This window comes from Orycteropus afer, unplaced genomic scaffold (genome assembly GCF_000298275.1).
Source record: "Orycteropus afer afer isolate SDZICR_OR568_19922 unplaced genomic scaffold, OryAfe1.0 scaffold00040, whole genome shotgun sequence".
Taxonomy (NCBI): domain Eukaryota; kingdom Metazoa; phylum Chordata; class Mammalia; order Tubulidentata; family Orycteropodidae; genus Orycteropus; species Orycteropus afer.
In genome coordinates, this window is record NW_006921627.1 from 1,971,176 (window position 1) to 1,988,008 (window position 16,833).

Genomic DNA, 16,833 nt, shown 5'->3' on the forward strand with positions numbered 1-16,833 from the left:
TGCCGAGGTGGTATCACTGCGGAAGTAGATTGCCCCATTTTCCTTCCGAGGAGTGGCTGATGGGTTTGAACCGCCAGCCTTCTGGTTAGCAGTCAAGTGCCTTAGACACTATGCTACCAGAGCTCCTTCCTGTCTGACACATAGTAGGTGCCGAATAATGTTGAATGAACGAATTATGGCAACTCAAGGACATTCTGTCATTAACTTTTGGGAATAGGTTCTGGATTTTCATGGGGATGGAAGAAATCCAGATAGTTATATTGGGGGGAAAAAAAAGTCTGCTCAGGGATCAGAATCAAGATGTTTATATTTCAAAGATGTATACTTTACACATGAACAAACACACTCAGGGACGGACACACACACACACACACACACACATACATATATATATATATACACGTGTATACCCATGTACACATACAGCCTTCTCTCAATGTTCTCGTCTGGGAGACCCCTATAGAGATGTCTGCCATTTTGCAGGCAGCCTCTCCAGCTCCACACTGTCCCAGCCAGAGCTCTTCTGAAGCTCTTGGAAGAAGAGCTGTTGCTGGAGGCTCTTCAGGTTCTCTAGGGCCTCAGGAGAGAGTTGCTCAGCTGACTTCCCCAAGTCCTGCTCTTCTTCTTCCTCTTCCTCCATTTCTGTAAGTCCATCGGGGGGCTGTGGGGAGCTCCTGGAGATATAGCCCTGATCAGACTGCACCGACTGCCTCTGCTCCTCCTCGTAAGGTGTATGGGGGTCTTTGAGGACCTCCTGGATCTGGCCATTCAGACTCTGCTGGAAAAGTGAGAACATCAAGCCTTCAAGCTGCTCCCTTACATCTTGTGGGAGGTGGTCAGGCGATGCCATTGGGGTGCTGCAGAGAGGTGAGGCTTCTGGATCCACAGGGTGGAAAAGAACATCGTTCCGCTGTGGGCCAGGGGCCTCCAACAATGGGCAGGCCTCACCTTCTTCCATTATAGTCAGACGGCTGGCTATACCAGTTTTGTCAGCGAGAGGCATGAGCAGCACTGCTTGTGCTGGAAGGACCCTGTCCTCAGGTAGTACCACGGTTTGGAGGGTCTGGGCTGCTGGCTCTCTCTGGAGCTGGAGCTGAGGTTCTAGCTTCGAGACTTCTCTTTCCTCTTTGCTGATAATCAGATCTACCACTAGACAGTCCTCAGAGGCAGGCTCCCGTACCAGGGGCTTCTGTTTCAGGATCCCTCTTCCTGATGGCAGCAGTGGCTCCTCAAACACCTCTTCATCCAGGGATGGCAGATCCTGGTCATCTGCTGAGCAAAGGTTCTCACGCTCAAACCAATCAGGGCATTGAGTCTGATGCTCCCGGAACCGATCCATGGCTTTCTTGAGCTGCCAGCCGCTGGGGCTCTGCAGGTAGTTTTCCCCTGTGAGCTCCCCTACGCAGTGCATCTGGCCAGGTTCAAACATCTCCAGGTCCTGGATGCGGAAGTAAATCTCCTCAAATTTGTCCATGAGTGGGTACCTGGAAGTGATGTTGAAGAGGTCGGGGATATCATCCTCACTGCTGATGTCACTGAAGTAGCAGATGATATAGGTGCCAAAGCAGGCTGGCTTCTTGAAGTCTGGTAGGATCATGTTCATGGCTGCCGTAAAAAGGTCCCCAGCAGGCTTATAGCGGTCACACCGCAGCTGGATGGCAGGCTCTTCCCAGCCAAGGATAGCCTGCCACTTGGCCCTGGTGCCCCGAGAGCACAGGATAATGATCTTGGAGTTGCTTTCAACCATTTCCTGCTTCTGGCGTCCTACCCAAGTCATGACTCCCACTTCAGAGATGACCTGTTCCTCCAGCAGATCAAGGGCCACCTCGGTGCCACACACAGTGATCAGGAACTGGGTGAACTTTAGGACCACATCCACATAGAGGGGATGGTCGGCTGAGTAGACAATCCAGACCTTCCGTGGCTTCAGGGTTGGGGCATTCAGGTCAGCTGTGGTCAGGACATCTGAGAGGAAGAAAGGAAGCCAAGACCACAGGTTCAGGTGTGTGTTTCTGCTGGTCTTCATATCACAGGCCAGGGGTGGGTCCCTGCTGGTCAGCCTAGGAGGGCCTGGACTATAGGAATGCAAAGATTGGCTCCCTAGCCTAAGAAATGCAACCAAGGCCTTTTGGGATAAGCCAATTGCTGCCATTTCACCTTGTTTTGGCTGCCTGAAAAATCATAGTCTGGTATTTTCTGAAGACTCTCTCTCTCACACATTCCCATCTAGACTTTAGTGTATAATTTAATAATTCTAAGGTGCTCTGGTGGTTCAGTAGTTAAAGCATTTGGCTAACCAAAAGGTCAGCAGTTAGCATTCACCCACTGGTCCATGGGAGAAAGATGAGGCAATTGCTTTCCATAAAGATTTATAGCCTTGGAAACCCTATGGAGCAGTTCTATTCTGCCCTATAGGATTGCTATGAATCAATTCCATGGCCGTGGGTTGGTGGGTTAATAATATTAATGAAAAAGAAAAAGAAAAAGGCACAAAGGCCTGCTTTTGAAATAGTTATATTGCTATCTGCTATACAGGAGGACTTAGTTTTCAAAAAATATTTTGCACTTATCATCCCTCAAGGAGCCCTGGTGGTGCAATGGTTAAGCACTCAGCTGCGAACTTAAAAGTTGGTGGTTTGAACTCACTAGTGGCTCCATGAGAAAAAAGATTGGTGATCTGCTCCCATAAGATCACACAGCCTTAGAAACCCTATGAGGCAGTTGTACTCTGTCCTATAGGGTCACTATGAGTTGGAATCAACTAGAAGGAACACAACAACAAAAACAACATACCTTCCCTTCCCTTCCTTGTCTAAGTCATTAAAAATGTTATTATCCCAGTTCTGGTTATTTGAGGTACCCTGAAATCCCTCTCTGTGGGATGTTACAAGGCAGTTTCTCTAAAAGGTGAGGTCCCTGGAGGGACTTAGGTATTAAAGTCCAGAAGGTGACCTACCTGTTTATCCCAAAAGAACCCTCCACCACTCCTTTAAAAATGAAAACACACACAAAAGCCAATCCACTCAAACAAAGGAAATACATACCAGTATGTTTGGAGTTATTATTACATTTTTCATGATGAGACCCTGAAAGGAAAAGAAATACACAGGTGAGGCTCTTTTGAAAGACAAGCAGGGACTCAACTCAAAGGGATAGGGTTGTTTAATGAGGGTACTCTCCTGCCCCTGGAGCTCTGGTAGCACAGTGCCTAAGGCATCTGACTGCTAACCAGAAGGTTCGTGGTTCAAACCCACCAGCTACTCTGTGGAAGCAAGACAAAGCATTCTATTTCTGTAAAGATTTACTGCCTTGGAAACCCAATGGGGGTTGCTATGAGGAGAATCGACTCGATGGCAGTGGGTTTGGTTTTGGTTTTCTCCCGCCCCTGATAAAAGGTAAGGGGAAGTAAGGGAAGCTTCTGGGCCTTCGCAGGGAGACTGTGCTGTGTAGTTCAGAAACCCTGGTGTGAATCCTGGTTCTGCCACCATTTGTTTTGTGATCTACGAAAGTTACTAATTAGCATCTCTGAAACTCAGTTTCTTCCTCTGTAAAATGGGTTTGTGAGCGGGGATGAAATGAGATCATGTATGTTGTATAAGATCAGTCATTGGGTTACTGTTATTCTGTAGAAATGACCCTGTTGAGTGAGACTGGCCAGATGGCAACTGGGGCCTCCTCCCTGGTACTTATTACAGGGCTGGCCCTAGCTTCTCTCCCTTTCCCCTCAAAGTAGACCCTCTACTTGAGGAAACACCTTTTCCCAGAAGTATCCTTAAAACCAAACTCACTGCCATCAAGTTGATGAAATTCACTGATGCTCAGATAAGGTATTTCTTTCTGTTGTACAGAGTCACTATAAGTCAGAGCCAACTCAACGGCACCAAACAACAACAACAACAGGTAAGCTTTTTAGGACCTGAATTTCAATCCCCACCCTTTGGGCCATTTTCCAGAATTGTGAAAAGATACCAATGTAACTACTGAAGTTTCTATCCTGACCTTTCATTCACCCTGTGTGTGGTGTGGAGTACTTCAGGAAAGGGTGCAAAAACAGGAAGGAAACAAAAGGTCTCTTTGATATCAATGGAGAACTTTACAGTTTGTAAAGTACTGGCAGACATGATCTTATTTCACCCTCCCAACCCCTTTTGGAGGAGGTCCCAAACCTAGGTCTTCTCACTCTTGGTTTGGTGGTCCTTCCATCATACAATGGTAATTAATTAACCAGCTTCTCAGGATCTAGGTGTGATGAGGCTATCATTGGTAAGTGTGGAGAGAGCACCTCAGATAACTGAAGAAATAGCTGAAGGTCATGAAGGAGGAAGGGAAAGTCCACTGATGACCCAAGTTCTCCCCTGCTTAGAACTCAGCCAGTAGAGGGTTGCAGGAGGGAAAGGAACTGATATTGATTAATAACCACCAAATACTTTTTTGGGCTCATTTAATCCTCACCACATCCTGAGAGACAGGCATTATTATCCCATCTTACAGAGAAGAAAACTGAATCTGAGGTTTGGTAAGTAACTTCTTTTTGACTATAAATCTAACGAGGTGGGTGGGATCCATATCCATGTGTTCTGAGTCTAGAGCCTGAGGTTCTCTTACTTGTGCTGTCTCCTGCTCCTCTCCCTGAGTACGAGTCTGGGGGCTGCAGGATAGGGTTGTTCAGGCTGCTCTTTTCATTCAGAGACGTAACTTTCATTTTATTATCTTGGGTAGCTTTCAAGTGAGATCTACCCTGTCTCACTGGTTCTAAGACGCAATTTTCGCTCCACATTTTAACATCTCTGAAATGGAAATGCTTCTTCTAATCAATAGTGTCTTAAAATTGTTATCTGCTGATTATTTCTGATGCAAGGAAACTCCATCCTAGCTTCTTCAACCTGTTGTTTTTACTAATATTAATTGTAATAATGATAAACATAATCATGGCTAACAAATATTGAGCAAACAAGATGTGCCAGGATAAGAATTCACATGCATTACTTTATGAAATCCTTGTGATAGTTTTATGGCATGGGTATCAATGTAATTTCCATCTTACAAAAGAGGAATCTGAGGTTCTGAGAATGAAGTAATTGCCCAGGTATTAAGTGGTGGAGCTGGTCTCGAAGCCCAGGTCTGCCTGACTCCAAGTTCTGAGTTCTTGACAACTGAACTCAAGGTGGCACACCAGAGGCAGTGTCTACACTTAATTTGAGATTGCAGGGCTGTGAGTGAAGGCCTCCTTAGACCACAGCCTTCCAGAGAAGGTCTAGCTGCAGGACTGGAATGAGAAGAAAGGGCAGGGATGCCATAGGAAGAAAGACAAGCGCAGAGGGGAGAGTCCCAGGACGCAGCCTCCCATGACTTTGCCCCTTACCAGACATTCTCCAAGTCATGCAGATGATGAACAGGATGACAGAGGCCACCAGCAGGATGGCAATACCCGTGATGACCACGTACGCCCACAGGGGCATGTAATCTGTGTGAACAGAACAGTGTGAACAAAACAGCAGGACAGCCCTAGAACTCCAGCCCCGCAATTGCCTAGCCCCACGTTCTGTCCTCTCTGGCTCTCACCATGAGATGCCGATGCCCTCATCCACTGGGCTAGTTAATTTTATGTATCAACATGGCTAGGCTTTTGCCAAACAGTAAACTAGTTGATGTTCCATAATGTAATCGAATGCAATGTAATGCAATCACCTTCCATAACGTAATGTATTCAATCAGTTGAAAGGGGAGTTCTTTAGGGTATGGTCTGCCTTCAGATCATAAATAGGTATTTTGGCAGAACTTTTTCTTTCTTGACTCTGCACTCTTCCTGTTGCTAACCTATGGATCTTGGGACATGAGCCTGCAGAAGTCTCAGCTTGCTGCTTGACCTACAGATTTTGGACTTACTAGCCCTCTACAATCCCGTCAGCCAGCGGAAGTCTCCAGTCTGTCACCTGACCTATAGGTTTGGAGCTTTTCAGCCCCCATAATTGTATGAGCCGATCCCTTGAAGTAAATGTCGCTCTATTTATCTCACTGGTTCTGCTTCTCTAGAGAATAAGATACCCACTCCCGGACTGGCCTCTCAGTTCAGTCTTGTGTGCATGGCTCCTTGAAAGGCCCAGCCAGGAGCTCCTTGTGTGGCCCCTGGGGACTGTCTCCTGAAGGGTCCTATAGCATTATGGGAAGGAGGTCTGGGCTTACCTGCAATCATGCCTGTAATGGAAACAAAGGGAAAAGAGTATTCTTAATTATTTGTAGTCATCACAAAAACCATCCCTGACATTTACTGAGGGCCTGTACCAAGAACTTTAGAAAGTTTAGAAAGTTAATGAAATCAGCCATAGGAAACACTCTGAGTTATTGATTTACTGAAATGCCTGGCCTCTCACTTGGGAGACCGGGGTTCTCTTCCAGGTCAGGGAAACATCTGTTGCTTTCTTAACAGCATTTAGCTGTAGCCTCATGTTAGGCTGTGGTCAACAGCTTCTGAACTAGAATTTGATGACAGCACATGGGGAAGGAATGGGCTATGAGTCTAACAGGCTCAGTAGGAACTTGTGCTCTGCCACTTCCTTGGTGTGTGATCTTGGGCAAGTTATTTAACATCTCTGTGCCTCAGTTTCCTCATCACATAAACTTGGAGAGGGAATAGAATCTCTATATCTTAATAGTGTTCTTGTGACTCACACTTTGGGAAGATTAAAAATAGGACAACACGCTAAAGCATCTTTTTCAGTACATGGCAAAAATAGCTATTTAATGATCACTGTAACAAAAAGAGGAGCTCTGGTGACACAGTGCCTAAGGCAGTTGACTGCCAACCAGAGGGCTGGCAGTTCAAACCCACCGGCCACTCCTCAGAAGGAAGATTGGGCAAACTACTTCTGTAGTGATACCACCTCAGAAACCCAAGGAGGGGTAGCTATGAGTCAGATCTGACTCCACAGCAGTGAGTGAATTTGAGTATAACAAAAGAGCCCTAGTAGGACAGTGGTTAAAGCATTGGCTAACTAACCACGAGGTTGGCTGTTCAAACCCATCAGCTGCTCTGCAGGAGAAAGATGAGGCAGTCTGCTTCCATAAAGATTTATGGCCTTGGAAACCCTATGGGGCAATTCTACTCTGTCCGACAGGGTCACTAAAAGTCACAGTCAACTTAATAGTAGTGGGTTTATATTTTTTGGTTTATATAACCAGAAAGGTTCCTGGGTGGAAGCATACAATTTGTATTAGACTATTAACCTAAAGGTTGGTGGTTCAAACCCATTCAGTGGCACCACAGAAGAAAGGCCTTCTGATTGGCTTCCATTAAGATTGTTGTTGCTGATATCATTGTTAGGTACTGTGAGTCAACTCTGACTCATAGCCACCCTATGTACAACAGAATGAAACACTGCCTGTCGTGTGCTATCCTCACAATGCTTGCTATACTGGAGCCCATCACTGGAGCCACTCATTGAGGGTCTTCCCCTTCTTTGCTGACCCTCCACTTTACCAAGGATGATATCCTTCTCCAGGGAATGGTCCTTTCTGACCACATGACCAAAGTAGGTGAGATGAAGTCCGGCCATTCTCACTTCCAAGGAACATTCTGGCTGTACTTCTTCTAGGACAGATTTGTTCATTCTTTTGTCAGTCCATGGTTATTTTCAGTATTGTTTGCCAACACCACAATTCAAATACATTAATTCTTCTACAGTCTTCCTTATTCATTATCCAGCTTTCACATGCATATGAGGCTACTGAAAATACCATGGTTTGGCTCAGGCACCCCTTATTCTTCAAAGTAACATCTTTGTTCCTTAACACTTTAAAGAGGTCTTTTGCAGCAGATTTGCCCAGTGCAATACAGTGTCTAACTTCTTGACTGCTATTTCTTTGGGTGTTGCTTGTAGATCCAAGTAAAATGAAATCCTTGACAAACTTCAATATTTTTTCCATTTATCATGATGTTGCTTTTTTGGTCCAGTTGTGAGGATAATTGTTTTCTTCATGTTGAGGTGTAATCCATACTGAAGACTATGGTCTTTGATATTTATCATTAAGTGCTTCAAGTCATCTTCACTTTCAGCAAGCAAGGCTGTGTCATCTGCATAGTGCAGGTTGTTAAAGGGTCTTCCTCATTCTCGATGCCATGTTCTTCTTCATATAGTCCAGCTTCTCAGATTATTTGCTCAGCATGCAGAATGAATAAGTATGGTGAAAGGATATCACACTGATGCACACCCTCACTGATTTTAAACCATGCAGTACCCCCTTGTTCCATTTGAATGATAGCCTCTTCGTTTATGTACAGGCTCTTCATGAGCACAATTAAGTGTTATGGAATTCCTATTCTTTGTGATGTTATCCATAATTTGTTACAATCCACACAGTCAAATGCCTTTGCATAGTCAACAAAAGGTAAACATCTTTCTGGTATTCTTTGCTTTCAGCCAAGATCCATCTGACATTAGCAATGATACCCCTCCTGCTGTGTCCTCTTCTGAATCTGGCTTAAATTTCTGCAAGTTACCTGTCAATATACTGCTGCAACTGTTTTTGAATTAGTTTCAGCAAAATTTTACTTGCATGTGATATTAATGATATTGTTAAACAATTTCTATATTCTGTTGGATCACCTTTCTTTGGAATGGGCACAAATATGGATCTCTTCCAGTCAGTTGGCCAAGTAGCTGTCTTCCAGATTTCTTGGCACAGACGAGTAAGCCAGTGTTCCATCTGTTTGTGGAAACATCTCACTGGGTATTCTGTCAACTCCTGGAGCCTTATTTTTCACCAATTCCTTCAGTGCAGCTTGGACTTCTTTCATTACCATTGATTCTTGATCATATGCTACCTCCTGAAATAGTTGAACACTGACCAATTCTTTCTGGTACAGTGACTACAGTCACTATGTATTCCTTTCATCTTCTGATGCTTCCTGCATCATTCAATATTTTGTCCATAGAATTCTTCAATACTGCAACTAAAGGCCTGAATTTTTTCTTCAGTTCTTTCAGTTTGAGAAATGCCAAGTATGTTCTTCCCTTTTGGTTTTCTAACCCCAGGTGTTTGCACATTTCATTATAATATTTTACTCTGTCTTCTCAAGTTGCCCTTGGAAACCTTCCATTCAGCTCTTTTATCTTGTCATTTCTTCCATTTGCTTTAGCTACTCTCCTTTCAAGAGCAAGTGTCAGAGTCTCTTCTGATATTCATTGTGGTCTTTTCTTCCTTTCCTATATTTTTAGATATTTATTTATAAATATATTGCCTTTTCCTTCTCCCAAATCAATACTTACCTTTCCTGTCTTTTTAATGACTATGCTTTCTTCATGTATGATGTTCTTGATGTCATCCCACAATTTGTCTAGCTTTCAGTCATTGGTGTTCAATGCATCAAATCTATTCTTCAGATGATCTCTAAATTCAGGTGGGATATACTCAAGGTCATATATTAGCTCTTGTAGACTTCTAATTTTCTTCAGCTTCAACTTGAACTATGAGCAACTTCAACTATGAGCAGTTGATAGTCTGTTGCACAATCAGCTCTTGCTTGGCCTTGTTTTGACTGATGATTTTGAGCTTCTCCATAGCCTCTTTCCACAGATGTAGTCAATCTGATTCCTGTGTGTTCCATCTGGCTAGGTCCATGTGTATCACCATTTATGTTGTTGAAAAAAGGTATTTTCAATGAATAAGTTGTTGGTCTTGCAAAATTCTATCTTGCAATCTCCAGTGTCATTTCTATCACCAAGGTCATACTTTCCAAATATCGATGACTCTTCTTTGTTTCTAACTTTTGCATTCCAATCACCAGTAATCATCAATACATTTTGATTGCATGTTTAGTCAATTTTAGACTGTGAAAATTGGTAAAAATCTTCAATTTCTTCACCTTTGGCTTTAGTGTTGGTGTGTAAATTTGAAAAATAGTAGTGTTAACTAGTCTTCCTTGTAGGCATATGGATGCTATCCTATCACTGACAGCATTGTACGTCAGGATAGATCTTGAAATATACTTTGTGATGATGAATGTGACACCATTCCTCTTCAATTTGTCATTCCTGGTGTGGTAGATCATGATTGTCTGATTCAAATGGCCAATACCAGTCCATTTCATCTCATTAATGCCTAGGATAGCAATCTTTTTTTGCATTCCATTTCATTTTTGACAACTTCCAATTTTCCTAGATTCACACTTTGTACATTCCATGTTCTGACTGTTAATGGATATTTGCAGGTGTTTCTTCCCATTTTGTGTAGTGCCCCATCAGCAAATGAAGGTCCTGAAAGCTTTACTCCATCGATGGTTATTAAGGCCGACATTACTTTGATGAGGCAGCTCTTCTCCAGTGGTATTTTGAGTGCCTTCCAACTTCAGAGGCTCATCTTCCAGCACTATATTAGACAATATTTCAGGGCTATTCATAAAGTTTTCTAGTAATATATCAGACAGTGTTTCACTGCTATTCATAAGGTTTTCTCTGGTCACTTCTTTGAGAAGTGGATGACACCTTCCTTCTTGGCACACATAAGTAAGCAGATTACAATCAAGAAAACCCTATGGTACAGTCTGTTCTGTAAAACATGGACTCATCATGAATTGTAATTGACTTGACAGCAATGGTATAAAACCAGGCCAGTTGCCATTGAGTTGATGTGTGTTAGAGTAGAACTGGTTTTTCAAAGGCTGATATTTTGGAAGTAAATTGCCAGGTCTTTCTCCTGAGATGCCTCAGGGTGGGGGGTGGGGGGCAGAGGGCAGAAGAGGGTGAACCTTTTAGTTAACAGCCAAGTTCATTAACTCCTTGTGCCACCCAAGGACTCCAATGATCACTGTAACTCTACGAAAATGATAATCTCCGTTTTCCAGTCAAGGAAGTTGAGGCTCAGAATGGTTAAGTATTTTGCCCAAGGTTATACAGCCCATGGAAGGCAATCAAGATTCCAATCAAGGACTATGTCACTGTAAAGCCCCACACTATACCTCAATCCAAAATAACTCCAGATCGAATTAACTCTCTTTCACTCTTAGAAGCAGGTCAGGATTTACTTCAAGCTGTCAGTCTTTATTCACGCTCATCCCCAAATATATCCCAGGACAGCCATGTCCTGCCTACCTGGAATTTCTGGAGCTTCTGGGCAGCTAATGTTCATGATGTGTCTGATGCAGTCATTCTGACAACTGTTGAAGAAAGGCTGGATCTGCAAGAGCAGAGAGAACAGGGAAGAGAAGGACTAGAGATGCTGGGGAACATAGGGCTCCCTTCCCAGTGCCTTCCTGTCCACAGAGGCTAGTGGAGGGTAATGGACTGCGGGTGGCTACTCTACAGTCTCCATATAGCTGTGAGATCCCATCTTCCATTTGAGAGTGGAGGTCAAAGGCCCCTTGCCCAGGTGAGGCTGGGAGAATGGGACTGGAGAAAGGCCAAGATGGTGCCTTGCCAGGCAATGGATACCAGACAATGCAGTGCTGGGTCCATGGAGAGAGCACAAATCCATGAACTGCCCTTCTGCCCTCCTTGTCCAGCTAGCAGGAATGCCCACAGATCCATACACTCTCATGCTTGTCTCCACTATACTCACTTTCACTCGGTGGCGGCAGCACCAGTTCAAGTTTTGTATGGGGAATGTGACATTGTACCGCTGGGGGAAATCCTCCTGTCCGGGCTTAAGAGAGAGTAGAAGATAGGTAAGGTTAGTTGGTTAAGGCCTTGCTAGAGTAGTGCTGCCTAGAGCCAAGGGAGAAGTGCTTTTCAGGTCTCTGTTCCAAGAAAAAAAGTGCATTTCTCCAGGGCAGCTTGTTGGGTTTTTAACTCATGAACACATCTCATAATGGGTATTTCCCTCTCTGCTTTGGCTGCTGGGAATTGTAGAGACAAATCTGTGCTAACACCAGCAGCTGTATAGAATGGGACAGCATGCATTTTCTATGCTAACCATATTCCTGGCTTCATTTTTTTTTTTTTTTTTTTCCCTTATCTTTATTTTCCCCTTGTCTTGATTTCCACATTTATCTTTTAATCCTCAAATCCTTTTGGGGAATATAAAGTAGAATAAACAAAGCAAAACACGAGGAGCACAGGGGAGAGTGTGAGGAGGGGAGAACCCAAAGGGCTGTGGGTGGCCAGGGAAGGGTAGAAAGTGGAGGATCTATCAACCATTAATCAGAAGAAAAGAAAAAGGGCCAAGCAGCCCAGGATAAGTATTGACTAAGCACAGCGCTGAACTCTGAGTTCCTGGCAACAGTTCTGTCAGGACCAGTAGGAGAGGAGACTCAAAGCTTGGAGGGGTGGTTTTTGAGCTACATGAGACTGAAAAAGTGGCAAGCAGTTACCGCAGAAATACGCTTTCCGTTCTCAAGGCAGGCATGGTCCTCCATGTGAGGAAAACTGTCCAGCAGGATCTGATAGTCAGTGGACTCATTCCATAGGATGAAGCTCACCAGCAGTTGGTGGTTCTCGAGTCTCTCCACCATGATGCTGGGATCCCACAGGCTGCCTGCCAAGGACATAGACTCAGGGTAGAAATCAGGATGTGTGTGTGTGTGTGCCCCCAAGAAAGTTGGGTGTATAACGTGTATGTGTGTATGTGTGTGTCTATGCTCCCAAGTAAAGCTGTGTGTGTGTCTGTGTGTGCCATCTCTGCGCTCCCAAGTGAAGTACTGCCCATTCCTCAGGTGGGACTGGATAGCAATAGTTACCTAAGCTCACACATGTTGTGGTTATCTTCATCCTGGGGTCCTTGCAACCTGCCAAACCAGAAAAAAGAGAAACCATTAAACCTTTGCCTAGAAAGTTGAGTTTCGCAGACTCCCAACACTAGGGACAATGAACTTTTCCTTTGGGGAGGTCTGTTCAAAGATAAGGAGCTCTGGTGGCATAGTGCCTAAGGCATTTGACTGCTAACCAGAAGGCTGGCGGTTCAAACCCACCAGCCACTTTTCAGAAGGAAGATTGGGCAATCTACCTTTGTGGTAATACTCCCTTGGAAACCCAAGGAGGAGTCACTATGAGTCAGATCTGACTCGACGGCAGTGAGTGGTTTTTGGTTTTGGTTCAAAGATAAAGGAGCCATGGTGGGTGTAGTAAAGGAGCTCTGGTGGCACAGTGGGTAAGGCATTTGGCTGCTAACCAGAAGGTTGGCAGTTCAAGCCTGCCAGCTACTCCATGGGAAGAAAATGAGGCAATTGACTTCTGTAAAGATATACAACCTTGGAAACCTAAAGGGGGTCGCTATGAGTCAGAATTGACTCAATGGCAGTGGGTTTGTTTTTTTTGATGGTGCAGTGGTTGAGTGTAGAAGCTCTGGTGGTGTAGTGCTTAAGGCATTTGACTGTTAACCATAAGGTTGGCAGTTCAAATCCACCAGCCACTCTGCAGAAGGAAGACTGGACAATCTACTTCTGTAAAGATTTACTGCCTCAGAAATCCAAAATGGGTCACTATGAGTCAGAATTGACTCAGTGGCAGTGAGTTTTGTTTTTGAGTGGTTAAGTGCTTGGCTGTTAACTGAAAGGTCAGTGGTTTGAACCCTCCAGCCACTCCACAGGAGAGATATGTGGCAGCCTGCTCCTGTAAAGATTACAGCCTTGGAAATCCTATGGGGTAGTTCTATTCTGTCCCAAAGGGTCACTATGAGTCAAAACTGACTGAACTGCAATGGGTTTGCCTTGGTATTGATTCAAAGATGACCTCTTCAAAGCAAGTCCCAGGGCTAGATAGCTGCTAGTGGCCAGAGGTCCCATAGGAGTGGGGGCTGATTTGGTTTCTCTCCAGGGTAAGTCCAGAGAGGCCTGGCCTCATTCTTCCTCTCTCAGGGAACCTTCCAGATTCAAGTGTATTGCTCCTGAGCTTGGTATGGATGACCAAAGAGTCTTGGTCCACTCTAGTCCCTTCTCTCCTCACCTGTTGCTCCCTCGCTCCTGGGTTGTCTCTACCTTTTTTACAGAATGAGCAGTACTTTGTTCCTCCACAGCAGTGTTTCTCAAATTTTTGTGTTCATCATCATCAGTAGTTTCTGATTTAGAAGGTCTAGGTTGGGTCCTGAGAACTTGTACTTCTAACAAGTTCTGGGTAATTTTTTGATGCTGCTGGTCCAGGGACCACACTGTGGACCACTGCTCCATAGTTATCTTCTTGTTCCTCCTGCCCCAATTTCCTTAACTGCAATGCAGTTTAAGGAATGACTTTGGTTTAAGAAAACATGTTACAGGGGTGATAGTTAAGGTTATATGTCAAGTTGGCTGGGCCTGGTTTTGAGTGGCTGGGCAGCTGGATGTAGTTATTCTCCATGGTGAGACTGGTAATCACCTCCATGGTGGAATCTGCCATGAGCAGCTGAGTAGCTGCCTTAGGAATGTGGTCTGTTTACAGTATATAAGGAGAAGTTTTAGGAATGATCTGCAGCTTTTGCCATGCTTGGATCCTGCATGTAGCCAAGTCGTCATTCAGCAGCCTGCTACATTGTCCGCTGATCTTGGGGACTCTTTTTTTTTTTAATTTTTATTTATTGTGATTTGGGTGAAGATTTACAGAGCAAATTCACTTTCCACACAGCAGTTCACATATACTTTGTCTCATGTCATTGACCACAGTTTACCACAATGCAACAGCTCCCCTCCAACTTCCTCCCCATAGTACCACTTCCCAGTGTCCATCCCTTCATACTCTCCTGCCCCCTGAACTGTCTCCCTGTGTATAAGCAGCCCTTCCTTCTCCCATGATTGTTCTCTCCAGGGCATGTGTCTACCTGAGGTAAATGTTTAACTCACATGCCTGTACTTTGGCTGGAAACCACAGGTGTGGGTTCAATTCCAGATCTGAAGGGCAGCTCGGGGCCATAGTCTCAGTGGTTCCACCAGGCTCTATTGGAGATCTTAGGGACTCTTAATGGACTTGAATCAATGGCCTGCTGTGTGGTTTGGTAATATCGGGACTGTGCCTTTTTTACTTATTGACCTTGGGTTTGTCAGACTCATCAGTCAGCAGCTGCCTCAGTGAAGAAAGCCTCCAGCTCCAGTGGGCAAGAAGCAAGAGGCAGAGCTGAAGCCCAAGGTTGAGGGGCTTTCACCCAGCCCCTAGAGCCTGGCACTTTGAACTCAGACTTCTAGCCTCCAAAACAGGAGAATAAACTCCTGTTTGTTAAAGCCATTCCACTTGTATTTCTGTTAGAGCAGCATGAGGTACCTAAACCACAGGTTTCAGCCACTGTGGAGTGAGAGGGCCTGAGACAGTCTACTATAGAAACAGGGGAGGGAATTGGGGAGATTCACTCAGTCAACAAATCCTTATTGAGCACCTAATATGTGTCACCCACTGATATATGCTCTAGGCACTGGTGATAACAGTGATGAAAAAGACAAAGTCCTTGCCCTCCAGAGATTACATGCCAGTAGAGGAGACTAATAAAAAACAAAAATAGTATATAATAGCATGTCAAGGAGTGAGTAAGAACAGTAAAATACAGGAAGCAGATAGCATGTGTGTGCATGAGGTTCTTCAAGGATGAAAGTCATCGCCATCATCCTCAATGAGCACTTCCTAAGCACCTTTCATATGCAGGGCAATCTTCTAGGTTCTGGGGAATGCACAAATGAGTGTAAGACCCAGACCCTGTCCTTAAGAGGGCTTGGGCTCCAGATGTAGCTGACTTTGAACAATGGGAAATGTAGGTCAAGGGCAAGCACTGGGATTCCAGGGAGGACAGAGACATTGAAAGTGCACACATATCAAATGGTGTTTTAGAAGATAAACATGGCAGCATTAATGGACAGGATAGAGTAGTGGGGAGATGTTAGAGAAAGGAAGACAGGATTTGAGACCAAAAGTTAAGAGCAACATGATGGAGGCCATGGCGAGGCTGGGAGCAGGAGTTACAATGCTTGCAAGAGTAGTTGGTTTTCCTGATATTTTCTGTGTAGGAAGCACAGAGAGAGGGAGTCTGGGACCCATAAAACTCCCAGGGTCTTGGGCCAATATGCACCATTTGGGCCAACAGGGATTGCTCTTTGCTGGTTGCACACCAAGAACTCCCAGTGCCTGGCGTGTTTTTGTCCTGCGGGCACCACAGGCTAACAATGGCAGCCATTGTCTAGCTGGGCAGGAAGGCTGACGTCTGAGCAGGCTGGCTTCTTCTCACAGAGCCAAATGGTGAAGAGGATGGCTTGGGAGGACGCTCTCTTACCAGGCACAGAGATGTTCCTGGACTGGTGGTTTGGGTCCCCATAGGGGATGGGCTTGGGCAGGTGGTGAACCGTCACCTCATACTTCTGGCCAGGTTCTACTTCAAAGTGGCTGAAGTTAAAACGCCACTGAAAAGAAGAAAGGGAGATTGGATAGGTCACACACATGTCTCTTATCCAGGGGTGCCCAAAGAACCCCATCCCCACATGCCGCCCAAAATCAGGCCAAAATGTGAACAAAACAACAAAAAATGCATCTTTATTCCTTTTGGCTTGCATCTCTATATTTAAAAAGTAAATCTGGCCTCCTAAGCAGACAGTAGTGTCTTATGCAAAGCAATCTGGAGAGAGCTGCAATTGCCCTCCCCCTCCCCATCTGCTCTCTCCAGCTCCAGAACAATGGGTCTCAGGGAGTTGTAGCCAGAGGACCCTGGGCTATGGGAAGACCTGGCACATAAGAGTATTTAAAAAACTATTTTTCAAAAGACTCTTCCTCCTTAAATGAGAAAGCCAGGGACCTCTTGAAAATGTTCTGCAGCAGAAAAGCAGGGATGGGGCAGGGGAGCTATCGAGAAACCCACTCACCCTTTGGCCCCCAGGTACTTTTGTTAGAAAGATACTCTCCGGATGGTGAAGGTCACAGATCTTGACTCTTAATTCCCATTTTAATTACCCTGGGTATG

At 44.8% G+C, this 16,833-nt stretch overlaps 1 protein-coding gene across 1 annotated transcript in view; it reads right to left on the reverse strand.

Annotated features, from left to right (window-relative positions):
• Positions 1-457: 457 nt before the first annotated feature.
• Positions 458-16,833, reverse strand: part of IL17RA (interleukin 17 receptor A) — a 39,884-nt gene continuing 23,508 nt past the window's right edge. Inside the window, exons 5-13 of the mRNA XM_042780445.1 lie at positions 16,153-16,279; positions 12,671-12,718; positions 12,305-12,468; positions 11,554-11,637; positions 11,088-11,172; positions 6,184-6,195; positions 5,363-5,464; positions 3,045-3,086; positions 458-1,965 (exon numbers count right to left, since the gene is read on the reverse strand). Of these exons, the coding sequence (XP_042636379.1) occupies positions 458-1,965; positions 3,045-3,086; positions 5,363-5,464; positions 6,184-6,195; positions 11,088-11,172; positions 11,554-11,637; positions 12,305-12,468; positions 12,671-12,718; positions 16,153-16,279 (2,172 nt within the window). The remainder of the gene's footprint in view (positions 1,966-3,044; positions 3,087-5,362; positions 5,465-6,183; positions 6,196-11,087; positions 11,173-11,553; positions 11,638-12,304; positions 12,469-12,670; positions 12,719-16,152; positions 16,280-16,833) is intronic.